Below are 27682 nucleotides of genomic sequence, written 5' to 3' on the forward strand. Positions count from 1 at the left end.
GACTTACAAACGTATTTGTGGAACATAATTGCTGCTAAAATGGGAACTACTAAAAATAGATTGCAATCTGGGATTTTCACCCCTAAACCTCTAGAGACTCAATAGCTTTCAAGAAGAAGCTTCTGCTTGCCTTTCCCACAGCCTACTTTGCTCCAAGGAACAAAGTGCTACCAGAGTTTAGTCAGGTTTAAAGAAGTTGCTTTAACTGTGAGCTAAAAGAGATTTCCACAGTTTCTAGTAAAGGGATTAAAAGTAATTCCAAATGTTAAGGCCAAAGTGATAAAAGAGTGGGAGCTGCTCTTTTGGTAGAGAAAAGGCAGCCATATCTCTGTGCCCCTTCTGTTTTTCTCCAGCTTCCTTCCAGAAAGGATAGAGATAACCTTCCCTTCTCTTCTTTATTCCTTTCTGCACTCTACCCCAAGAGGCTAGTTATGTCAGAAGGGGCAGGGCTGTTCTGCCTACTAAAAATGTGTTAGGTAGCTTTAGGGCAAAAGAGCTCAAATTTAAGTGTGATCAGAAACACCTGGTGAAGTGGTAAATAACCCAGACCTTCTCCTGTAATTTGGTCAGCAGGTCTGGGGTGTGGCCCAGCAACTTGAAGTTTTAAATGAGTACCCCCTGATGATTCTGGTGTAGATATTTTACATACCATATTTGAGAAAGAAAGCCTGGACCCTGGGGCAGAACGTGGATGTACTTCTAAGATACAGTGTATGTGTGTGTGTGTGTATGTGTGTGTGTGTGTGTGTGTGTGTGTACACGCATGCACGTGGATATGCAGGTGCTTGTCCCTCTTTAGTTCTGGGCTCCAGGAGATCGTCTTGCTCAAGCTGAAGGTTTTGGTTCTACCTAGCTCAAAAGAACTCAATATTTGAATTGGGGCCTAGGCCAAATGGAATAATAGCTTCCACTAGTTAGGTCATAGACCTCTGAGCCAGACCTTGCTGGATAGAGCAGTCATTCTCAAACCTTGCTGCACATTGAAACAACCTGGGGAGCTTTAAAAAATACTGATGCCTGGGCCCCACTTCCAGAGAGTTTGATTTCATTGGTCAGGGTATAATCTGGACATTTTGGAATTTTTAAAGGTCCTTGGGTATTTCTAATGTGCAGCCAGAGTTGAGAACCACTGTGGTAGAAAAAATGATTTTCTTTTTCCTAGGACCCTGGCTGAAAACAATATTCACTCTTTTACACCATAGACACCATAGAAGAAAACTTGATACTTGCATTTCTGCAAGGCAGAACAAAAAAGTATCAATGATATAAAAGTGATAATATCTTGAATAATGTTTACTTTTAAATACAGTCAAGGATAATGAAAATATTCTTAGTCTGGCTTCTTTTGTCCATGGCAAGAAAGAAAGACATGGCATGATATAACTCAGAATTCTCTAAACTATCTTAGAGATGAAGTCAACTATGATAATACTGTTGTCTTCAAAAGCTTCCCCGAAAGAAACAGGGAAGTGTTAAATCTTTATGCTTTCTTTCTCTTTTTCCTGAGACATAGATGATTAGATTCATAGTTGATTATGGTATAGCATTTCAGGACTATCTGTGATTTTATTCTCCTTTTCTAGAGGTAAGTGAATAAATTAAATGGAAAACGTATCAGTGGACTACAGCTTTTGAACAAATGGACAAATTCTGATCATTAGAGGAATAATGTCTTTATTAGATTGACAATATTCTAATAGGTTCACACACTTAGTGAATAGTTTGTTTTAAGCTGTTTTTTCATAGCAATTTGGTATGTTTGGACTTTGTGAAGATTAAACCATTCTTGTCAAAATGCAGTACAATTCTGTATTTAAGGATGATAACATTTATCTTAGAAATAGGCTACACAGGGCTGGTCTGAGCTAGTTTGGATCCATGCTGAAAAGTTTGAGACTATAAGTCTGTACTCAAGATTCTAAATTGGAGGTCCTTAGACAGAGCAATCCACGGACGTTGGGGAGGTTCACAAACTCTCTGAAACTGTTTGCATAAATCTGAAGGTATATGCTTCACTCTATTTTCCTAGGAGAAGGTCCATAGCTTTCATCAGATTCTCAAAGGCATTATAACCACAAAAGTTTAGGACCCAGAACTCCATATATTTAAAATAGAGAATCTTCCACTTTAATCCCCTTCAACACAGTGTATCACTGAGAACAAGATACAGAAGAAGAAGAAGAAGAATCTACTTTGCTTTTCAACATGGCTCTTCTTAGGTCTGGAATTATAAATGTTTAAGTGATGTACTGGCAACCCTTATGTCTTAGCTAAAATTGATTTGCTATAAATGAGCATTAAAAGGCTCCAGCAATGGCAGAAATTCTGAATTTTGTTTCTTTTGCTATAGGTTCCATACCATTCCAGGAAGAGTGGACAGTTCTGACCAGCTGGGAAAACTGCCATTGGCCAAGGGCAATGCTTTTAGTTCACGTAATAGGTACAGTTTTCTAATTATAGAGCAAAGAATAAATTTTAACATTTTCCTTGCTGATTCCCCTTCCTGGATCTAATTAGATGGTGTCAGCTTTAGGTGGTCATGGTCAAAAGCTGCAAATGCAACAAAGATGGACCTACCTATAATCACACCTAACATGGGAAATTACGGTTTTATGAAATGATAGAGTAATGACTTTATGAAAAAATTGCTTTTAACAGAAAGTTTCCTTAATGTTAAAATTTATTCAACTTGCAAATACTAATTCGAATTCCTTTTTAGGATTATAAGGGAATATAGTTTTAGTTTTATTCTAGGTGACATTTAGCCTCATTTTGGGGAGAAATGTGACATTTGTTAACACAATATTTTTAAATTAAATTTATCTAATATTTATAGTATTACCTTTCACGACAGAGTAAGGCAGTAGGTAAGAAGCTAAATTTTCCCCTGGTGTGAGAAATATGATATCTGAAATTAATTTTTTTATTTTAAAGGCTAATTCCAAAATACATGATCCATATATATAGTTTTCATGGGGACTTAAGGAGTGATAATTACATCTGCACATATTTATATATGAAGTTAAGCTATCATGCTTTTGTAAACTTTAATGTAAATATAATGGTTTTAGCCTTCAGGAACGTTAGTTTGCATTCACTTAAACATGAAGAAAAAGAAATCTTATTTAACATTGAAAAAACTGTATCCTTTATTTTGAATTATTGGACTAAATGCAAGATAATCCTTTTTGTGTTATAAAGTTGGAAATTCCTACAAATGTCTAAAATTCACACTGTTGCCATTCTTAAATTTGAGTGACCAGAAACCATCTAAAAATTGGTCTCTATTTGCTTTTGGTTTTCTAATCAGTTAATTGACCCAAGCCATTTTCAAAGAGAGATGACAATGTCTAATTAAAACTTGGAAATGACACTACATTTGAACTACTCCTGGCTTATGTTCTTGAACAACAATAAAGACAGTTAAATACTCCTTCTCTCTAATGCATGAGAAACTAATCAAATGCAAGCACTGTTAAAAGCTAATGATTTTTCAAAATCCAGTGACTGCCTCCATGATACATAGATGACTGTGGTGGCAAAAATAAAAACAAATCAATCTGAGTTATCTATTTGCAAGTTAAAAATGAACATCACTGTTTGCAGGACTCATTAAAATTAGATACTAATTCTTTTTGAGGAATAGGAGTACTATTCTAGGTGAAATTTATCCCCATACCGAAGAGTGTGGATTTTTTAAAAATTATTATAACTGGCATTTTAAGACAAGTTAAATTTATCACGTATTTTCACTATTACCACTTTAGATCTTTGATAGTGGGATGTCCAGATAAAACTGCCACTGGAATTTTGGATTTTACCTAGTAGAGTAGAAGTGTCTCTTAGTTTATAAAGCTTAGGAAGAAATTCTGACCCATGTGTATTTTCTATGTTGTTTATTTAATCCCAACTATTTTTAAAAATTGCTCTCATGCTACTTTCCCCAGTCCCAGCTGGTGTTCTTTTGGGGGATGCTACACTGGCCCATTGTTTAAAACAACATACATAATCTAGGAAGGCACATGTCAACAGGGCTTTAGGTTAGATCCAAACCTGGGAAATGTTTTTCAAACAATTCTGTCTCCATCCTTTCAGTAAGAGGAGGAACTCTTGAAAGTGTGATGGGAAAATTGTTGGGACCTGTAAGGATCCTATTACTCTGAGAGTCTATGAATGGAATGGGTGGGAAGAATTAGTACAGCCTTCAGGTGGTAGCTGTAGGTGGTAAAGCCTCCAACAACTTCCTTCACTGAGCTTCCTAATATTAGAGTCCAGCCTCTGCCAACCTCAGGCCAGCTGGAACCTGGCCTTGCTAGTGGTAGCCACAAAGAGCCGTTAGGCTCAGCTGATCATCACTGGGTGAGGAGGTGTCAGGATCGCTGTAGATCTGAGTCAGGGCCAAACTCAGGATTTCTTTCTTTTCTTTGTAAAACCGCAGTTCTTGTCCTGCTTTCCTGGCTTCCTCCAACTCCCTCAGGGCCATCCGTAGCTCTTGAGAGAGAATTCCTGGAGATTCCTTCTCTTTCATGATCCAGTCCAGGGCCATGTGGCTGCGCATCTTTTCATCTAGGGAATACTGGGAATAGTAGGAGATGACTTCCTGGAAGCCAAGAGACGAAGTCCAGAGTGTCAGTGAAGAGCAACAAAGGCACCTGTGTTCATGGCTTTCCAACACCTCATTTCCTTTGTCCCTGCCACCCCCCACATCCACATTCATAGAGGTTTTACCAATAACTGAACCTCTCTGATGTTTACACACGGAAACCAAATCCCATGATATGCTTCTTAAAGCAAATGAAGGGCCAAGCTGGTCAAGCAAAGCAGGGTCACTTCAGGCTAAGTCAAAACACTACCACCAAGAATGACTCAATAATGTTCACAACAGAACTCTGACGTTGCTAGAAAATGTCTTCCTTAGAAAATGCATTCCTTCACACATGGATATTACCTCATTTATTCCTTGAACTCTTCTGCCCAGGATTTTCTCCTTCAGCAAGATGGAGAGATGGAAACAGTTATATGGAAAGATTAGGGTATAATTGGGTTTGGTCTCACCCCCTGCAGAAAGCAGGAGGCTTTGAATGAGGACAAGACTTAGAAACCAGGAGAGCCCACTTCCTAACAAGAGTCAATTTGTTAGCTTAAGGAAGATAGATGACAGTCCAAATGGCTCACAGCAACTACAAATAGAACTATAAAAGTGTATTGTGGAACATAGACATTATCCTTATTGATACAATGGTAACTTCATGTACAGTATTTCTTCTGCAAACAATTAAAAATTGGCCACTACCTGTCAATTTTCATGTGAAAAAAATTGCCAATACATTGTAACATAATGTATGGGTTTGATGGATACACTTTAAGAAGATCTTGTAGAGGGGATGCTTTGCTTATTTTTATTTTCAAGAACATATGGTATTTATTTATGACCTTAACAAATTAAAAACAACCATGGAAAAGTGTTTATAACTAACCCAGTGAGTTTCAAAGGCCTTTTATAAAATCAAAGGAAAAGAAAAAAAATAGCCAAAACCATTGTCAGCTACTTATTTCTTTTCCATCTTTGACATTTTGAAAGCCAGACTTTCTAACCAAAGAACAACTAAAAACTCCTGGGGCTGCAGTGCATGGAAAACTCTTATATCCACCCACATCTAGCTGACTAGTAGAGGCTTTATTCCTCATACAAATTCCTGTTAGCAAATTCTCAAAAATAAATGGCCATCTTTCAAAGTCTAATGGTGCATAAAGAAAGCAAAGAAAGCATAAATATTGGAAGATAGCAGGTGAAAGCTGTTCAATACACAGGACAGGGTTTGCCTTTGCCATTAAAAAAAGGGGGGAAGGGTGCTTCTCATAGGTAACAAAGAAATAGTGAGACCCCATTTCTGAAAAACAAGGAATAAACTTCCAAACCAAAAAATTGAGGTGACTGAATGCCAGCTTGCCCAGCTTTATAATCATTTCTGTTGCCCTTTGGGGACTTTTAGTGGATAACTTTACCATTTTTCAGTGAAGCAGTTCAGAAACAGTACATTCTTAAATTTCTTTCTGCATTCGAGAACAGAAGAGGGCACAAATTCTTTTTTAATATATATAATTTATTGCCAAGTTGGCTAACATACAGTGTATACAGTGTGCTCTTCGTTTTGGGGGTAGATTCCGGTGAAGGCACAAATTCTAAGGTTGGACAGGTGTGTAGAGTAGATTTAGCACTTGACTTAGAAATCAAGTCTGTCTTAATGATCCCTCTATTCTGGCATTTAGTACAGGTAGCTAAATGAATCCCATGTCCAGGCAATATTCTCCTTAGCATGCCTAGTTGGTCAGTCCCTGACTCAAATAGACTGTTTTATATATTTTTTTCCTGTATCTTCTGCTCTTAATACATAAAGTACCAAATTTAAACAGAGAAAAATCCAAATAAAGGAAATCTAGGAAGATGACAAGCCATCTGCTCAGTCTCTATGACATAAACCTGTTCTTGATTGGAAAATCTCACCTGTCGGGAACACTTTGTTTCACGAAGGGCTTTTAGGCTTCCATTCCAGTGCAGTAGTTGGAAAATGGTCATCAGCTCCTACAAAACCCAAACACCTGTCATTAATCTCAAAGCAGAAATGTGAAAGAAAGTGTGAGAGATGGGTAGGGCATAACTCTGATCCCAAACTATCTCAGGAAAATAGAATACACAATATCATCAGAACATTTTGAGACTTTTCAAACACCAGAGTCTCCAAGATTCTTGAGCATTCTTCCCTCCTCTGCCACATCCATATTTGCACAATAAAATGACTAAGTAGTTGAAAAATATCTTTCAACATTAAAAATACATATACTGTAACAACTCTACATTCAAGAAGTTATCTAAATATACCAGCATATCTCAGAATGATGTGCAGGCAAAATTATTCATTGTACTGTTTTTGAAATTGCCTGAGGCTGGAAATATGTTAAATTATCATTTTTAAGGAAATGGTTTTAAAAAGTATGAAACTTAAGGGTAGCAGAATATGCTACTCCAAAATATAAGTTTAGGACATGTCATTCCAAAACATGCCATTTTGGTATATTGATTATTTTAAGCCAGAAGCACTTGAAAAACATCAAATGCAGGGAAAGTCTTTCCCTGAACTCCCCTTATCTGCCTAAAGACAAAAGGAACTTGTTTTGATAAATCTCCTCCTGAGGAATTTTATCAACCAGGGAAGACCAACTGTTACTATAGAAAAGGAAACTGGAAGTCCACACCATACCCAAACAAACTCTGTCACAAAGTATTATACATCCTATCTATTCTACTAAGGGCCCATTCATCTTTCTTAAAAATCATTTGCTATCCCCTAAGAGGCCTACATCTCCTGCCTCCCCTTTTCCTATCAAGATGGTATTTTAACATAAATTCCAAGCCACCTCAGGAAGATACTTATTTTTCCCTGAGTATCTCTCATGTATATGTGAGGTATATATGCTAATAAACTTCTGTTTTTCTTATGTTAATCTGTCTTTGATTGCAGGGGTCTCAGCTAAGAACTCATAAGGGTAGAGGGAAAATTATTTTCCTCCCCTACAATACATTCTTGCTACTGAATACTTTCATTCACGGAGAGAGAATGAGAAGGCTCTCCAGGTTCTAGTATAAAGAGTCTTTATGATGTGGTGTTAAAAAAAAAGCAAGATGCACAACACATATACTGTGTGCTGGTATTTGATTTAAAAGAATAGAAAACCCTTATAAATGTTTGCTTGTAAATTCCAGGAGAGTTCTGGCAAGATACAAAAGAACTGGGTAACATAGTTGTCTCTGGGGAGAGAACAGGAATGTCTGGGAGGATGGGGAGGGAGATATCCCTCTGACATTCTTTGTTACCTATTGAGCTTTGAATCATGTGACAATATTACATATTAAAGAAACCACTTAAATTTTAGCCAAAAAGTAAATATAGATAACATATAATTGACAAACCACAGAAACTGTAAAATTCTCCTATGTTTATAAATTCAGTCAAGAAAATGCATAGAAATATGGGTAATAAAGTGTAATTGACCTTAAAACCAATCCACAGTCCCTATATCCAGTGGCCCAGGGCTGAGCACATCACTGAGTTTCTATCAGCATCTTTTCCCTTGATGATATGAAGGGCAAGGTAAACTATATACACATACTGAAGATTTTATTTTCCTAATGCGTATTCCAGTGAAATTATCTGCATTTTTTTTTCATTTTTGGTCAGAGAGACTACCCCCCCCCCCCATTGTGGATTAACAGCATAAACAACACACACAATGCAATTAGGGAAATTCCTGGTCATGACACTAGTTATGAAAACTTAACTTTGAGACAGATGTCCTACCGACCATTTAAAAAAGCTGATTGTTATTGTCTTTACCTCTGCTTGCTCAGGAAGAAGCTTAAATTATGAAAATGAAGAGACCTAAGGCATTCTAAGATTTCAGACATCTTAAAATTATTGAATTTTAAAGCTATAAGATGATCAGAAGAGCAAATATCACCATTCTTATGTCTAAAATTGCCAGTAGAATGTAATTTTTTTCCCTTCTTTTCAGTTTGGGGTTTTGTCTATATTCTATTATTCAAGTAAGCACTCAAAGAGCCCATAGAGACTTCAGTAAAAGCAAAACCATGTGTTTCTGTTAATTAAAATAATTCATGGATACCAGCAGAATTACTCCTCCTACCCCAAACAGAGATGCCACTATCTGCCTAGGGCTCTGGTTCCACTGCTCAGGGAAGCTGCCCCTCTTATGCCCTCTCTTTTTCACTTCTCCCTGGTCCAGATTTTCAGTCTGTCATGTCACTCTGATAATTTGGAAAAGTGAGAGTTGGTTTGTTCTACAGCTAAATCTTATGTAATCTGCTTCTCACCCCTGTGCTTCTCAGCAAGGTAACCCCAGTGACTGAAGAGGGTAAATCTGTGCTACCTTTCTCATTGTACCTTTAAACCTACTCACTAGAGACTTGGTAGCCATAAAAATGAAAAGGAACACTTTTTATGTCCTGATAGGAAACAGTCTCTGTGATATTACAGGAGGGCCACTATTTCCAAATAAGACATCTCTTTCCGTTTCATGTTTTATTTTGTATTCTAGTGTATATATCCATTTTTTAAAATAATGCATACCACCTCCACTCCTCCACTTTCCCCCCCAACCCAAGTTTATAATGGTTACACTCAGTAAAACCCAGAAAGATATAGTGAGTTTCTTCTGTGACTTTCAACAGCCCTCTTGATATTGTCCTTGTGGCCCAGTTTGAGAAACAGCCTACAGGGCTCTTAATTCCACCATCCTACAATTTTTGCCTTAGTAACATATTCTTCCTCCAATGTCTTCTAAGCTCTCATTCTTATCTATACACTAACTACTGCCCCCTTTCCAGATAAACTCTTGGCATTCCACCCAGCAGTCCTCCTAAGACTTTAGCACCCACAATTCTGCCATGAACAGAGCCAAAAACTGTTCCCATGTCCCTTGGCAACCGACATCTCTCAAAAACTTCCCCACAGAGACTTGAACTGTTTTTCACTGTGGAAGAGCCCTCCTCCTTACCCCTTATGGTTTGTCCAAATTTCTCTTCCATCCCCAAGGAGTTTTTGCTGCAGCAGTAACACAACTGCCTCTTTCTCAGTGCTGTTTTTGTTCCTAAAATCCCACAGGGAAGATGACCTTTTTTCTGCCTTCTTACATTACATCCCAATCTAGTCATTGCCTTCCTTTGTAGAGATACTAATCTTATGATCACTATGTAAAGTATATTGAAATATTTCCACATTCTTCCTGTCCTACTTCTTTATTTTCCTTCATAAGACCACCTTTACTATCCTCAAATCTTCCCGAAGCTGTTTGAGCCCTTCTCTTAACCCCAGGAAATCCCTGTATGCCTCTCGTTGATTCCATCAGAAATCCCTGCATTATTGCAGACTGGCAAGGAGAGCAAGGAGAGGGCTGCTGTGGGCCTCTGTAAGGATTCTCTTCCTAGGTCATCATAATCCCCTGCTGCCTGGTTTTCATGGTTTTGTTTTCTACCTGTCAAAGCCTTATCACTTTAATTTTTTTTTTTTTAATGTTTATTACTGAGAGACAGAGAGACACAGAGCGCAAGCAGGGGAGGGGTAGAGAGAGTGGGAGACACAGATTCTGAAGCAGGCTCCAGGCTCTGAGTTGTCAGCACAGAGCCTGATGCAGGGCTCGAACTCACAAACCGTGAGATCATGACCTGAGCCAAAGTCGGTTGCCCAACCAACTGAGCCACCCAGGTGCCCCAAAACCTTATCACTTTAAAGGAAATATGTTTGGTGAGCTATCTGACCTGTTCCTTATTCATGTCTTTGTGCCATGCTTCTTGTTATGTGGCTGACCTAGAAGCCTGGGGAGTCTGGGTAGGCTGACAGGTAAACAAGAAGCTGGCCTATAAGTTGGGTTGGGACTAGGGTGATATTTGTTTGTTATGAATTTTCACACATTCATTTTGAGTTTTTAAAATATTGCATTATATGGGGCGCCTGGGTGGCGCAGTCGGTTAAGCGTCCGACTTCAGCCAGGTCACGATCTCGCGGTCCGTGAGTTCGAGCCCCGCGTCAGGCTCTGGGCTGATGGCTCAGAGCCTGGAGCCTGTTTCCGATTCTGTGTCTCCCTCTCTCTCTGACCCTCCCCCGTTCATGCTCTGTCTCTCTCTGTCCCAAAAATAAATAAACGTTGAAAAAAAAAAAAAATTAATAAAATATTGCATTATAGGGGTGTCTGGGTGGCACAGTATAGTGGTGTCTGGGTGGCACAGTCACTTGAGTAGAATTCTTGGTTTTGGCTCAGGTCATGATCTCAGGGTCGTGGGATCAAGCCTCACATTGAGCTCCATGCTGAGCGTGGAGCCTGCTTAAGATTCTCTGCCTCCCTCTGCCCCTCTCCCTTGATTGTACTTTCTTTCTCTAAAAAAAATAATAAGAATAAAATAAAATAGTGCATTATAATATTGTCTTTATCATTGAATTTTTTGAAACTCCTTTAAATTTTGTGCCTGAGGTAAATGCTTAATTCTCCTTTTCTAGTCATCCCTTCTGGTGAGTCTGTCTCAGGGACAAGGCCAGCTTCATGAACTTCTGATCTGTGCAGTCACACAGGACCCCAAGCTTGATTTAAGTCTCCACCGACTTGAAATTCTTAGCAATTTTTTTTAAAAGGCCCTGCATTTTTATCTTGTATGGGCCCCAAGAATTATGTAGCCAGTCCTGATCAGTAAAATAAATTTGATATCAAATGGAGAATTGAACCCTTTGTTTTCTTCATCTTTAGGAAAAAGTGCAAATTGCAGCTTTCATTCTTCAGTTTTCCTGGTTCAATTTGTCATTCATTTAGTTTAAACCACCACCAGCTGGGCTCTGTCCTCAGTGCTTCCTGGTGTTGCCTCCTATTAGGAACAATGTTTGCCCTTTCAGCTACTTTGTGGGGAGAAAATGCATGCTGCTTCTCTCTAGAACTCTGTCTGGGAGACTCTCTTGGTTCTGTGATTCATCAGAAATAAGAAAAACAAACAGTGTAAATGGAGAACTTGAAAAACAGGTGGGCACCATCTCCCCACCCAAGAGAATGGATTTAAGAGGAAATTTGTTTATGGGATGAGGTTTTAAAAGGCGACCTGGAGAATTTAGCAAAGATGTAAATAAACAAGTCGTCCTTGGACTGCATTAGGCTTCAGAGTAAATATATTAACCAGCTTCAGTCAAAGTCTGCCTCAAATCTGACCTTGACAAGACCCAGTGGCTAGTGCTGTCGCCATCCCTCCCCCCAAACACCAGGCAATTTTCTGTATGGGAAGGCTACCCAGCTTCCCTCCCACGAAGTGAACGTAAGCAGAAGCCTATCACGTTTCCTCTGAGTGCTGCCTCCTTGACAGCCCCCCTGGAAAGCCTGCAGGCAGTCAGGAGACACCCGCCTTGTTTTTATATGGTATAGTCATCCGTAGCTAGATACAGACATACGTCTATTACCCACCAGGGGTACTGAATTGCTGTGTCGGCTACAAACAGCCCAGGTCTGTGGTCAATTCCCATTATGTGAAGAAACAAGCTGATGCATTTAACCCAGGCCACCAAGGAATGTGCTGGGACCCAGCAGGCAACCTAGAACTGGCGGAAGGAAAAGAGATGTGTTCCACAGCCGTCCTCCTGGGTTGCCAGCATCCCTACTGGGGGAGTGAGTTTGGATTTTTCCTGCCCTCACATCCTCTTCCTTTGTCCCCCATCCTGTCCCCAGCCTCTGTTCTGAGAATTTATGAACCATTTCCACAGTTTGATTCAAGTTATTATTTCACATACTTAAATACCTTACTACATAGACCACACAGAAAACATACAGCCCATTGCAAGGTAAAGTATTACTAAAAGGTGGTTGAGTACAGCCTTTCATAGTATTTGGACAAAATTTTAAGAATTTTTAAAAATCCTGCCTCCCTCATCTTTGCCAGATTAATAACCTAATTGCAATCAAAAATCATTCTTAGTTTTCTGAAAACAGCTACTAAATCACATACAAGCTACTATGTACTAGAGCAGGCAACATTCATTTTATAGTAAAAGAAGTACAATTTTCTTTGGTTGGGGTTGAGAGGGGAGGAATTAAAATAAATGAGGTTCTTCCTTGGGGAAATTACTGTACTAGATGCTGTATAAATGTCACGTTATGTGCATTCCACAAAAATCCTACACAATGGGCATTATGATTCCTATTTTATAGATGAGAAAATTGAGTCTCAGAATACTGAAGTGCCCAGGTGGGAAGTGGTAGGGCAGGTGTCACACAGTCTATCCAATTTTGACAAATTGGTGTTCTTTCTCTTGTGTTATCCTCTTCCCTTTCATTTTTTTCTCTTTGACTTTAGATTATTTATGGGGGAAAAGTATGGACCCTTTACAGTTCCACCCTTTTATCCTACAGCAAGAGCCCTGAAATATTTAGTGCAGGGAGGTATCTTTTCCTCATTTGAAACCTTTAGGTTAGATAAAGTTGCCAAGGGAATCTATCTGGTAGCCTTTCAGGTGAAGCAGTCTTTCTTCAGAAGTATATATAATAACAGTTGTCAATATTCATTGAGTATTTAAAAAAAAATTAACGTTTATTTATTTTTGAGACAGAGAGAGACAGATCATGAATGGGGGAGGGGCAGAGAGAGGGAGACACAGAATCCGAAACAGGTTCCAGGCTCCGAGCTGTCAGCACAGAGCCCGACGCGGGGCTCAAACTCACAGATCTCGAGATCATGACCTGAGCCGAAGTTGGCCGCTCAACCGACTGAGCCACCCAGGCGCCCCAATATTCATTATTTACCATATGCTAGGAACTGTTCTGGACTCTTTCTATATTGTCCCATCTAACGCTCACCATGGCACTGTGAGGTAGTGCCAGTACTAATAGTCTCCCTAATTTACATACAATGAGGAAACAGATTTAGAGGTGAGAAGCAGAGCCAAGCTAAATTGGGCCAGCCCACTTCAGAGTCTGGGCTCAGAATCACTGAGCTGATGCATGCCCCTGTCTATCCCAGAGGGTATGCTTTAGGGATACCCAGTCTCTTCAAAACCAAGACAATCAGCCTCAAAGGCCAGTGAGACCACTGCCACTCAAAAAGAAAACGGGATGGTGCCTGAGTGGCTCATTTGGTTAAGCGTCTGACTTCAGTCCAGGTCATGATCTCACAGTTAGTGGGTTCAAGCCCCACATCAGGCTCTGTGCATCTGACAGTGCAGAGCTGGCTTCAGATCCTCTCCCTCTCTCTCTCTCTCTGCCCCTCCCCGACTCATAAGTACTTTCTCTCTCAAAAATAAATAAACATTAAAAAAAAAAAAACTGGGTGACTGAATGAAGAGAGGTTAATTTTGAGAACAAAACAAATGCCTAATGAAGGAAAATACTGATTTTTAAAAATGGGCAGGAGGGACGTATCCACCTACAAAGTGGCTATGGCATTGCAGTCCAGAAAATAGTTTGAAAGGTATTTGAAAGCTGGTGGCTTCAGAGCTCAACTGTAAGACCACTGTAAACTACACCATAATGAACATTTGGGTCCATAAAACATTGTATCTTTGATTGCTTCTCGGAATCTAACAACAGAAATACTGGAGGTATAGTCTCTTCATTATAACATTGTGTATTGATTCCTATTAGCATTGCATAAATATGGATATTCAATATCCAAGTTTATTTTTTTTAGAGGGCACACATTTCATGCCCAATCACTGCTGAATTTTCATCTGCCCAGTCCAATAAAAGATAACAGTTGGGACTGTGAGCTCAGAAATTAGACTGCATGGGTCTGAACCCTTGCTCTGCAATTGACTAAATATGGCACATTTCCTTTCCTGATGACATGGGGATAATAAATACTCATATGTTTATTGTGAGTGTTAAATTATGCTATTTGTTAAATGCTCAGCACAGTGAGCACAGTGTCAGACAAAGTAAGCATCCAATAAGTGTCAATGAGTATTATTCTTATTGTTAATGTTATTGATTTGCAAATAATAAGTAATATAGTTCTTCAGCTCTATTATTGCTTGTCAGCAGTGGATGAAACAGAGTTACAGCTTGATAAATGTTTTGATTTAGTTAACAATGGGTGGTGGCAGATCTTGTTTAGTGGAAATGCCAGAAGTGAGGGGGGCATTGTTTAATGTACACTGTAGGCAACTTCATCTATGACTTCCGAAAATTAAGAACCAAATGGTCAAAACCAACACTTCAAAGTGTTCAGTTTGGCTTAAAAGGAACTTTGTACTGAAAAGCTGGTGAAATGTTACAAGGTCTTCAAGTGGTGGTGTTCCCCAGCTGTTCCTTAGACTTAAGCCTTTTACTTCCCTTTAAGAAAGCAAAGACTCTGCTTTGTTTTGCTTGTTTGTTTTAGTCTACTGAGGTGTGGCTATAATGGAGCTACCATGCTGGATTCTAAGAGGGTTAGGTTAAAAGGCCCAAAACAAAAGAAAAGACTAGACTATTGGGAAAGGAGATGTTAATGATAAGAGTGGCATTCTCACAAGTTTCTGGATTGTGTAGCAAAATTAAACATATAGCAGGAAGTCAGATACCTGAAATTCCAGCATGGTCTTCCCCATGTTTGACTCTAACATGTAGTGGTAGGCTCCAATGCTGGTGCTGGGGTCGTCTGCATCATCCAAAGTGCCCTTGGGAGGAAAGCAGAGAAGGAAAATATTATGGATTTTCCCTCCTCTTCTTTTGGTGTTCATGAATTAATGCCATGGCCCTATAGTGAAATTTCTATTTTCCTGACCTTTCAGGTGTGCATTCTACAACCAAGTGTCCAGTTGATTTGGGATAAAATTCTTAATCTCATCATGACTCAGAGTAAAGAGGAGGATTTTGTAATCAATTTGAATCTAGATTTTGATTAGAGTGTTAACTAATTATATACTTGCTGAAAGAATAATTTTCCCAAAGTAGAAATTCCTGTATCTTGTACAAGGTCTTTGCTGTTGATGGTGGTAATGTTTGAGTGGTTGCCCTCTGAGGCTGCCTTCATCTGTTATTTGAAACATTAGAATGCTGACCCTGTTCTGATTTGATGGCAACCAGGCAAGATTATATAACCGAGAGGGAAATAATTCTCTGGTTGTACGGACCATTCATATTTTACTGCCATGATTCTTAATGGGAGTTCTTATGATAAGTTGGTGTTTGACCTGGAGACATGGATCTTGGTGTATATTTTTTCACTTCTGGACTGCTTAATCTTTAGGAAACAAGGTGGGTGGGTGACGAGTAGAACTGAAATTTCCCTTCAGTTTAGTTAGGGGTAGTAACAATAAAAAAACTAACACAAGCTGTGGGCTGGCATTGGGGCCTGCCCTTTAGTATCCCAGGGCCTTGGATTTCTGGGAAAGTGGGCAATGCCTTTGTGAGACTGAACAAACAACTGCCAGCATCAGATACTAGCAAATTTATAGCTTTTGAATGCAATAACATTAACATGCTGCTGCTGAAATATTTATGTTGGCTTTTTAAATATCCCAGAGGAAATCCATCCAGAGCCTGCAAACCTTATATATTCTCTTTCCTGAGAAATTTCCATGAAAAAAATGATAAATTACATTTACACTGAGGGCCCCTCCCTGCTCCTGAGTAAATTCCACACATATAAATCAGGCATCATTTTCCTAACTCTCTTCCTCAAAGGCACTTAAAATTTACAGGGCAAGAAAATAAAGGCTTCCTTTCATCCTGACAGCAGATACAGAACAGAGCCCCCTGATGTCTTCCTGCCAGGTCAACCACTCTCTGTCCCTTACCCCTTCTCTTATCTCTCTTGGGGGTGACAAGAGCATTTACGAGGGGAAAAGGAACAAAAGGGTCACTGCTAGGGCGATAATGTGTCCTTCATTTTCAGCAGCTTCTCCAAAATGACAGAACCTTTATAACCAGATTAAGGTAATCAGAGAATGTAAATCTCAGATGGGGTTTATCCATGCTAATGGCAAAATCAGGAGGTGGCTAATTCCCTCAGTAATGCCAAGTTCCTGTTTTTGGAGGACACACATAGAGACACCTGCCACAGTAAGAAACCAAGGCTTCATCCATTGTAGTTTGCAGGTAACAAGTATCAGAAGCTTCACATAATACAAGGGGCAAATCATCTACTCCTGGATTTCTAAGACAGTTTTTGTTCTTACAGCATTTTGCATTAATTATGTCCATTACAGAAATTTTCTCTGTAAAAAGTTTTCAGCTCTCTGAAAGAAGTAATTCCTATTAAGCATGATAATTCTAAGAGCTAACAAATATTGGGAATATGGCTTTTCCATATCTGAGCAGTCAGCCTTTCCTTAAAAATACAGATTGCCAGATTCCTACACTGGCTGGGGAATTGGTACTTTTACTAAAGCACTTCAGATAATTTTTATCATCAGTCAAGTTTGGGGGAAAAATGAGCTAGTTTATCTCTACATTAAAACAGTATTCAGTTGTATGCATTCCCAAACCCTAAAAGAATCAACGCTTTTCAAATAGCTAACATTCAAGTAAACAAATCAGGATGGATCAAATTATCTACTTTGATTTAAAGTTTGGTTAATGGTGATCCAGGGCGTCTAAAAAATATTTCTGTGATGTGGCATAGGAAGACAGTTCCAATTTCTTGATTTCTAATCCAAGTGTTAGTTTTGTTGAAAATCAATGATTTCATGGGTAAAACTTAAACTTGCACAATTCTTTTTTTTTTTTTTTTTTTAAGTAAACTCTATGCCCAGTGTGGTGCTTGAACTCACAACTGAGCCAGCCAGGCTCCCCAAGTTCTTTAAAAAAAGTTCCTGCACAAGGAACTCCCCAAGTTCTTTTAAAAAAAAAGTTCCCCAAGTTCCTGCATAGTTCTTAAAGAATTTGCTTATTTGAGTATTTCCCAAGATTGAAATGCCTCAGTGTTTCAGTGCAGCCAGCTCTACCCTAGTGGGTACTCACACTGGTGGAGGCAACTGCTTCCTGCACACTCTCCATAATGAATTCCTTAGTGATCCTTCGAGAGGGCAGCTCATTGAAGAGGGAGTTGATTAGGGCCACTTTAGCTGCATCCCGTCTGGCCTCAGCTCTACTTAGGCAGCACTTAAGAAGAAAAGAGAAAAGGAGTTATTACAGGATTCAGCATCTCACCATTTTTTTCACTGCCTCAGTGGATCTCTGGACATCTCCATTCATACATTTACTCTCTGCACCTATTCTTCCTTACTCATTGCTAATCCCCTGAAGATCATGAGATTATCTTTCTGCCCTAGAGTCCATGAAAATGTCTTGGTTGGTCTTCCATTGATTTTTGTCTTATTTTACTGTCATTGAATGTCTACTCTGCACCAGAGGCTTTGAAAACTGTTAATAAATAATAATAAAAGTAATAATGGCTACTACTGTGTACTTGGTGATTACATTTGTCTTCAGTGCCTTCCTCAAATCCTTATTTCAGAAGGAGAAAAATGTAAGGAAAGAAGGAAAATGGGAGATATATATTATTTTAATTTTAATTTTAATTTTATTTTTGAGAGAGACAGAGAGACAGAACATGAGCAGGGGAGGGGCAGAGAGAGAGGGAGACACAGAATCCGAAGCAGGCTTCAGGTTCTGAGCTGTCAGCACAGAGTCAGATGTGGGACTCAAACCCATGGACCATGAGATCATGACCTGAGCCAAAGATGGACACTTAACCATCTGAGCCACCCAGGTTCCCTGGAGATATTAACAGAATAATTGAAAACAGTTTCCGGAGTTAGACTGCTTAGATTCAGATTCAAGCTATGGTACTTATTTGCTGAAAGACTATAGGCAAGTTAGCCCTTTCTGTGTCTCAATTTCCTCCTCTGTAAATGGTAATAATAGTAATTCCTATGTCATCACATTGAGGATAGGCACAATTAGTTAAAATAGGTAGAATCCTGAGAACACCTGACACATGGGAATATCTCAGTCTTATATGTGCTTACATGTCCAGGTTAGGACAAGGGAGCTAATGTCAAAATCTATTGTTTTTCTTTTCCAGCATTTATCCCCCACTTTCCTTCTAATAACCATTCCCTGATATTCTTGAGGATCACCCTTTCCACCTTGCTCTCAGTCCACACAGTTTGGGTGGGATATGCCCTGTTTGGTCTTTCTGAAGTTAGGAACCATAGGCAGACTATGATTAGCAACTCATTAAAAAAAATAATAATTCCTCCTAAAAGTAATATTGCTCTCCATTCTCCTAACCTCACTTTCCTGTGGCTCACATGGGTCATTCAATGTGTCTTGATTCTTTTCTATCCTGTTTCTTTTGTTGTCAGCTACAACTCCTCTTATTCAAATTCTGGCTTAGCATGGACCCTGGGGGTCCAGGTATAGGGATGAAGCCCTGTGAGAACTGCACTGTCCTTGGAGCTCACTCCTACTGGAGGGTGTGATGCCATTTCTCCCACAGGTTCCTATGAACTGCCAAGGGTCGTAGAACCTACTCCAAAACTCCTGGTGGGAAACAAGCCCTGGGAAGAGAAGCCCAGAAGCAGGTCCTGGTCAACAACGTGGACAGTCACCTCTGGCTCTGCTACTTCATGATCATGAGACCCGGGCTTCCTAAACTTTGGGACATATTTCCTCACTGGACAAATGGGGAGGCCAGGCCCTCTGGTCTCCAAGGCTCCTACCACCTAAAATGCATGCTTCTCAGAATCAGTAGTGGTTGGTGACTGATGTGAAAGAACAGGGAAAATGCCAAAGATCCCAATTTATTTTGTAGTTTTGTAGTCTCAAGAATTCACTAATGCCACAGGGAAAAAGCCAAACCCCCTCAGTTTGCTTTCCACACCTCCCCACCTCTACCTCATCTGCCCCACGCTGACTATGTGGACACTGACTGAGGAACGCTTCAAACTCGTGCTCTTGTATCTTCCAGAGGCTGGCCTCTCCATCTCCACAAACCCAGTACGAATCTCCTGAGCTCAGGCTCCAGCCCCTGTGATTTTCCCACTGCAACCTCCCTCTTTGGACAGTTGAGACAACTATTGTAACGATCCCGTACTTGGCTACGGATCACTTCTTCCTGCCCCTCTCCCAACCTCCAGGCCTGGGAAGGCAGCTTGTATACTTCTTGAGCATCCTCCAGAGTGCCTGCTCCCAGGGTCAGCACTTGGAAGTGCTCCACATGGTTAGGGTCCAGATGAAATAACGACAAAACTTCTGAAATAGAAACGTGACCCCAGGGAGGATGGAAAAAATGTGCAGTAGCCTAACAAAACAGCAATTATACACAGCTATTTTAATTTATAACACAGAGAGAGTTCCAATATCTCCTTTTAAATAAAGAATGGTGCTGGGGTGCCTGGTGGGGGGGGGCTCAGTTAGTTGAGCATCTGTCTTAAAAAAATTTTTTTTTAATGTTTATTTAATTTTGAGAGAGACAGAGCGTGAGCAAGAGAGGGGCAGAGAGAGAGGGAGACACAGAATCCGAAGAAGGTTCCAGGCTCCGCGGTCAGCACAGAGCCTGACATAGGATTCGAACTCATGAGCCGTGAGATCATGACCTGATCCGATGTAAGACGCTTAACTGACTGAGCCACCCAGGAGACCCTGAGCATCTGTCTCTTGGTTTTGGCTTAGGTTATTATCTCACAATTTGGTTTGTGAGATTGAGTCCTGCATGTCAGGCTCTACACTGACAGCATGGAGCCTACTTGGGACTCCCTCTTTCTCTCTTTCTCTGCCCCTCCCCTGCTCTGTCTCCCTCTCTCTCTTCTTCTTCTCAAAATAAATAAACTTAAAAAAAAAAAAAGAATGGTGCTAAAGTTCTAAAATATATATGAAAGTGATTTGGGGTTTTTCCCCTTAGAGTTGAATGACAAGCAAGAAGGCTTTGGGATAGCTTCAGGCAGCAAAAGCCTTTTAAGATTTAGCTCTCTCCTGAGGTTTAGGGGGGTCTGGACAGATAGGTTGATTTTGTCATATGGACTTGGCTGAGAATTTATGGAACACTGAGCTCTGAATCAGTGGGCTTTCACGGAAGCTCAGGTGTTACCACTTCCAGGAAGTTTTCCCTGACCACTCCAAGGGTGGGAGGATCACTGTTTATGAGAGGCATTCACCACACTGCCATGTAATTATCTGCCAGTGCTCTGCCCCATAACCCTAGGCGATAAGCATCCTAAAGGCAGAGTTGGTGACTAAGTCATCTTTATGTCTCTGTACTTGAAATATAGCTTGTTGAATGACATTCAGCTTGTTGCTGTATTCAGTTGAATACAGTCTAGAAAATTCAACAAGTCTTTTTTTTTAAATTTTTAAAAAATATTTTTATTTATTTTTGAGAGACAGAGACAGAGCATGAGTGGAGGAGGGGCAGAGAGAAGGAGACACAGAATCTGAAGCAGGCTCTAGGCTCTGAGCTGTCAGCACAGAGCCCGATGCAAGGGCTTGAATTCACAAACCCACGAACCGTGAGATCATGAAGTGAGACAAAGTCACACACTTAACTGACTCAGCCACCCAGGCACCCCAAAAATTCAATAAGTCTTTAAGGCACCTGACAAAATGCTCAAAAAAACCTCAGAAAGAAGAGAATTAAATACATGTACTTATTATTTTAAAAATCCAATTTCAATATACCCTGTATGGTATGTATAACACAGTAATATAAAAATCTATTAATATGTGAATTTCTGAGGGATAATTGCCATTAGTTCAGGCACTCTAAGATTACCATTTTTGCTTGAATGTAGAATATGTTTATTATTCTTTGTAAAGTCAGTTTCCCATCAGAAAGCAAAGTTTTTTCAAATATTACCTGACATCTGTAGGAGTATCCCATTTTAATAGGAATTTTCTTTACAAAATCTATAATAGAGCCATTGGGGGTTTTAGAGTTTAGAGAAATTAGATTCAGATCTGGGCAATCTTAAGAAACTTTATATAGCTTTCTATCTAAATAATAGCAATTTAAACTGTCTTTCATAGAGAGAGACCTAGTAAACACTACTTAGATAAAAGAAGCTATCTATTTTAAATAAGACCAGCTAAGTAGTAGATCAAAGGCGCCACATACATTTACAACCAAATGGCACTGCTTTTGAGATCAAAGTGCTGCTGGGCTGAGAGAACAGAAGAGCCTTTTCCCAGAAAGCATGAAAAAGGACTACGGAGACTTCACCAATATCAAGATTTTAAAGCAGACACATGTCTTTACTTATTTTATTGTTTCAATGTACAGAATCTTTGGTTAAAATGGGGGAGAAAGTGTACCAATTAATAAGTACATAAAATAAAATAAATTCTGAATCATCAAAAGGCTTTTCTTGCTATTGTTCTTTGCATTTCTAAAAGACAAGTACTTCAAAATGTCTATAATGTTAACCAGCCGCTTTCTTCTAAAATTTAGAGCTACAAATCCAAGCCAGTAAAGGCTGCATATTTTTCTTTAGGGATATTTAAATGGGATCTCTCAAACCATAAGGGCCTGCACTTGGGCAAGAAATGTAGCCAGAAGCAATCTGCTTGGCAAATCTACATCAGAGTGTGGATTCGGTTGTAAGAATAGGCACCATTACGGTTACCATCAGTAGGAAATGCTGCAAGAAAATAAAATAGGGTAAGTGACAGGACATTTTATTCATGTGTCCAAATTGGTCATCAAAGACATCAGTTGGAGAGTGAATGAAGTATGATGTTATTTCAAAACAACTTCCTGCTACAATTAGACTTCCCAGGTTGTATGGTTTATTCTCAGTTTTTCAGCCAGACCCCAATCATAAATACAGATTCGTAAACCATGCCTTATCCGCTAACCATTCTTACTTGTTAATATAGAGAGACAACTTCTGTCCTTTGCACTTTGTTAAAGTGCAGAGCTGGGATATTTAATAGTTGAGATAGTCAGCTGTGGATTTCTTAGGCATGTGAAGCCACATGATTTTCAAGCAGCTAGTAGACCCCACTCAGACATTTATCTTGATGCTCAGATGCCTTTCATTTGTTGATACATTATAAATCACAATAATCATTTCAAAGCCTCCTGGCTCGAATCTAAAATTAAAGCAAAAAATAAAAAATAAATAAAAGAGTGCGGCAGTGCTGAGGAAAACTATTGGAAGGCAGTGGTACCCAGCCCCAAGATAGCTCCCCATGATCTCTGCTCCTGGCATCCACACCCTTATGCAGTCCCCTCCCACACTATTCCAGGGCTGGTGTATGTAACCAATAGAATGTGACAGAAGTTATATGGTATGTCACTTTCAATATTAGGTTATAAACGGGACTGTGGTATCTGTCTTGGTAACACTTGCTTTCTCTCTTAGATAGCTTTCTCTGGGACAAGGCCACTGCCAGGTTGTAAGCAGTGCTACAGAGAAACACACATGGTGGGGAACTAATGCCTTCTGCCAACAGACATCTGAGTGATATTGGAAGCTGATCCTCCAGAACAGATCAAGCCTTCAGATGACTTCAGCTCCAACTGACAGCTTGACTATAAACCTCCAGTATGAGACAATGAGTGTAAGTTTTGAGGTAATTTGTTACCCAGCCATAGATCACTGATATAAAGGCATTTCTCTTTGTTATCTTATTTTGCAGATAAGGAAACAGAGGTCATATCCCAAGGTTATATAACTTAAAAAGTGATGAAAAAAAGATTAAACCCCAGGTCTCCCTGACTTGAGAGCCAAGATTTTTAACTACTACACTATTGTGCTTGTCACAGAAATGGTCACACACCTTGGAATAGATGGAATAAATAATTTAGCTAAAATCTCATAGCACTCCTCAAATTGATACAGTTCTTTAGCCAAAGCTCCTATTTTGATACTCTTTGGGTCATTTTGACAAAAGACTTTAAGATTATCTCCTCCCATCCCCGCATGACAAATTCAACTTCATTCAAACAAAAAGCCAAAGAGGAAGCAGTATGCTGTGGCAAGCAACTGTGCTTAGTGAAGAGGGGAATGTGCTGACAATTATTCTATATCTGCTTCCTTTCTACTGTCCTTTTGGTGCTTTCCTCTAACTAGACAATAGGAAGAAGAAAAATGGAGAGAGAGGCCAGCTCTGATTAGATGAGAAGATCAAATGTCATCCCTTGTAGGAAATTTCTAATGCTGGCTGGAAGTTACCCCTTGATGAAGTATGGGGCCAAGAGAATTTATAATTCTACCACATATGAGTGCTCAATAATTTTAAGAAGTGTTTGCTAACTCTTCAAGAGAAAAAGTCATTTAAATTAAATGTCCCCAACTCCATTAGATAAGAAATTACCCCAAGACCAGTTCATTCTTGCCTTATATTTTATTTTGCATGCTAGATCACCAACAAGCCACTAAGAGCCCTAGGTACACTGTGAAGATCATTGATAAGCCTAGGCCAGGATCTGAACCAAGAGTTCAGAAACTTTAGTGTTCATAGTAAGATCACTGAGGGAAATGGTTAAACATGCACGTTCCCAGGCCCCAATTTGACCAATTTAATCAGTTTCTTTAAAAGGATTGCAATGGGGAGGTCTGCATTTTAACTTTCTAGGTGATTCTGAGGCAGGTGAATCCAGGAGTTCTCTTGGAGGCTTCTGTCCCATTAGTGTCTCATTTGTAAATATCAGAGTCAGAACCATGATTTTGTGGGGCCTGAAGTTCACACAATTTGGTGGACCTTGTTTAAGGAAAATATGAAATTATGAATTTAAAAAGTTGGCACTGTGATTTGGAAGGAACCTAGATAGAAGCTTCACTGGCTTCATGTTTGAAAAGTCTAAGTCTCTCCTCTACTATACCAAAACATTCTATACTTCTATACTCTGGTCACCAACACAACTATTTCCCCCATGCAAACAAATTCTCTGACACCAGCTGGATGTCCTACATTTTAACATAATTCTTAAACTATCTACCTGGAGATAGCATCACATCCCATAGATTAATGGCTCTGTCCTACAAGACTGCTCCCACTTCAGACATCAATAGCAAGTCCAGGTTGTCACCTAGGTTTCTGATTAACCTGTTAAAAATGAGTAGTTCCCATTACTCCCTCCTCTTCTATCATTTGCTAGAACAACTCTCAGAATTCAGGAAAATGGTACACTTATTAGTTTACTCATTTATTATGAAGGGATACAATTCAGGAACAGCCTGAGGAAAAGATGCATAAGGCACAAATGTGGGAAGGGGCTCAGAGTACCATGTCCTTCCCAGGTGTACCACCTTCCCAAAACTTCCATATGTACACTAACCTAGAAGCTCTCCAAGTCCCATCACTTAGGATTTTTGTCGAGGATTCATAACATAGGCATGATTGATTAGATCTTTGACCATCAATGATTAAGTTAATTTTTAGCCCCTCTCCTAAGAGGTCAGTTGCTTGGTCTGAAACTTTCAATCATCCACTCATTTGGTTGGTTCCTTTGGCAACCAGCCATCATCATTAGGGGCTTTTCAGAAATCACCTCATTAACATAAACTCAGGTGTGGAAGAAAGGGTTTTTTTGTGAGTAATAAAATATACCTTTTTATTCTTACCACTTAAGAAGTTCTCAGCATTTTAGGAGTTTTGCGCTAGGGACCAGGAAGGATAAAGACATATGTGTTGAAGGATAAGAAATATGTATTTCTTATTATAAATCACAATATCACAATAGGAAGTCCCCCTTTGCTATCATCAAAATGTTAATTTCTCACTAGTGAAATTGCTTCTACCAAAGAATCAAGGAATGCAGTGTTCAGGTTGAAAAAAAAATTCTTTATGACAGTTCTAAAATTAGGCCCTTAGGAAGTATATAAGCACTGCTGATTTAAGTAAGTGAGGTCTCCATTTTCCTTTTCTGTTCAGCAGTTTTTATTCCTTCCATGATAATTTCCCAAACTGTGGCACTGTACAATGGCAAATTATTCAACCAAGATTAATTTGTGAGTCAGTAGGTTGTCCTGAAATAAAATAGTAACTTATCAACTTTTTAGGATGTACAGAAGTTCTTAAGTAAAATAAAATTTTGGGTGTCATGGACATGTTATTAAAATAGAAATGCCTGGGGTGCCTGTGTGGCTCAGTAGGTTAAGTGTCTGACTTTGGCTCAGGTAGTGATTTCACGGCTCGTGAGTTGGAGCCCCGCATCGGGCTCTTTGCTGATGCTGATAGCTCTCAGAGCCTGGACCCTGCTTCAGATTCTGTGTCTTCCTCTCTCTCTGCACCCCCCCCCCCCAACCTCTCAAAAATAAACATTAAAAAAAAAGGGAAAAAAATAGAAATGCCTAATAAGAAATGAATTTTAATGTTAATTATTTATTAAATACTTTACAAGTATTGATAAATGTGTTACTGTTCCTAGAAACCTGGTTAGACTGGCACAATTTATACTCTGAACAGTTACTTTCCTGAGAGCCTTCATTTGATTAATAATTTTCCCCATGCTTAGTATTAGAAAATAGGAAGAATACATGGGTGGAATGGCTGTTTCTGGACCTCAAGATGTTACTGTACATACATCTCAACTACAGTGTTTTCCATAGGAAAGCACATGGAAAGACATCAATATAAGTAACTTTTTTCCATCTTAAACATCAGACTTTTTAGGATTTTTCATATTTTTATTTATTTATTTATTTATTTATTTTAATTCTCTTGTGGCTTCAAGTTTTTTTTTTTTTTTGAGAGAGAGAGAGACAGATGGACAGACAGACAGCATAAGCAGGAGAGAGGGCAGAGAGAGGGGGGACAGAGGATCTGATGCAGGCTCTGCAAGGACATCAGACTTCTGTCTGCTGGGTGACTGAGCCACCCAGGCGCCCCTTTCATATTTGTATTTGAAAGACATCAAGAAAAAAAAATGGTTTGTAGGTCCAAAATGTACAAAACCAAGTTAGGCACACTTAACTCAGTCCCTACTAATGATAGCCAAGGAGTTGAAAAATAGTCTATTTAAGAAATTAGATTTTTGAATAAGAACAGTAATAGCAAATGTGACAGATCGAATCTACGTATGAATTCAGACCTGAAAATGTTGTCCCCCTTGGGGTCAAGGGCAGGTCAGTGTTACTTAGGTGGCATTCCCTGAATGGCACATTTACCCAAGGGATGTCCTGAGCTGGGACTTTGCAGGTGGCAAAACCAAATAAACTGACTGAGAGGTGAGAATTCTTGCCCAAGTCCTTTAGGCTGTCAAGTCTGTCATTCAGGTGGTTGGAAAAATTTTGCTTTTGGGAATCAGAGTTCAAGTCTCAGCAAGCGACTTGCAGAGTTGTGTGTGTATGGTCTGCCAGCTCTGGTCAGTGTCACCAACACCTCTGTTTCATCCTGACAGCAAGGCATCAGCACAAAGAATGCCGCAAGCCAGGCCCTGCTGCTAATTGTCCCCTTTTCAGTTCTTTAAGACCTTGACTGCCCTGGTCTAAGCATGAACATTTGCATGTGTTCCAATTTATCTAATTGTGGATATATTAGCATTTTTTCTCCTTCCAGATGGTGATGTGAAAAAGGGCAACCGTTGAAACTCAGTCACTCAAGTTAATATTGTGTCTCTTTCTCGGTAGGTCAGGCTGGCTGCAAACATGTTGGGAGCAATTTGGAACTCTGTGTGTGCTGGGAATCGGGGTCTTTGCTAGGTATGGGGGAGGGGAGTGGTCTGGGAGTCCAATTTTCAGAGAAAACTCACCAGTTCCTGTCAACTGAAAGAAACGTTTCATGCACATGGTGGGTCAGAATGTTATTTTTATAATATAAACCACCTGGCCTCCTCCTAGTTTACCTCTGCTGCAAATGCTATTCTACACACATACCTAGACCAAGGTCCCTGGTAACTATTACAAAACCATGTTGTGTTTTGCTCCTTGCGTTTTTTTCTTTCCCCTTTTTTCTTTTATTCCTTTGCTTTTTTCAAGTTCAGGTGAAGACAAGATGAATTGATCAGGGCTCAAAGTTTTGGTTTATTTTTATAGTTGCTTTGATGTAAAAGGACTTGGCTCTGATTGCACTGAGAGGGATGGAGGGGGGACGGGGCAAGATGGAGTCAGCTTTTCTTCCTCACTCAGCAACTTGAGAGACAGTATCTTCCTAAAGCTCATTCAACTAGGGGCTTGGAGACTCCTGTGAAGATAGTCCCAAGTCTTTATTTACTGTGGATTCTCTTCCCAAGCATTTCTTTCACTGCACTCTGTTCTATTTGGAGGCCAAGCAT

General features: G+C 39.6%; 1 protein-coding gene across 2 annotated transcripts in view; it reads right to left on the minus strand.

The window, feature by feature from the left end:
- Positions 1-1657: 1657 nt before the first annotated feature.
- LIX1 (limb and CNS expressed 1) overlaps positions 1658-27682 on the minus strand; it is a 53768-nt gene continuing 27743 nt past the window's right edge. For both annotated transcript variants that reach the window (XM_043594326.1, XM_043594335.1), the window contains 4 exons: positions 17482-17622; positions 15099-15194; positions 6506-6583; positions 1658-4600 (listed from right to left, as the gene is read on the minus strand). In XM_043594326.1, coding sequence (XP_043450261.1) covers positions 4313-4600; positions 6506-6583; positions 15099-15194; positions 17482-17622 — 603 coding nt within the window. In that variant the 3' untranslated portion in view covers positions 1658-4312. The remainder of the gene's footprint in view (positions 4601-6505; positions 6584-15098; positions 15195-17481; positions 17623-27682) is intronic.

The sequence above is a fragment of the Prionailurus bengalensis genome, chromosome A1, assembly GCF_016509475.1.
Source record: "Prionailurus bengalensis isolate Pbe53 chromosome A1, Fcat_Pben_1.1_paternal_pri, whole genome shotgun sequence".
NCBI classification, from domain to species: Eukaryota; Metazoa; Chordata; class Mammalia; order Carnivora; family Felidae; genus Prionailurus; species Prionailurus bengalensis.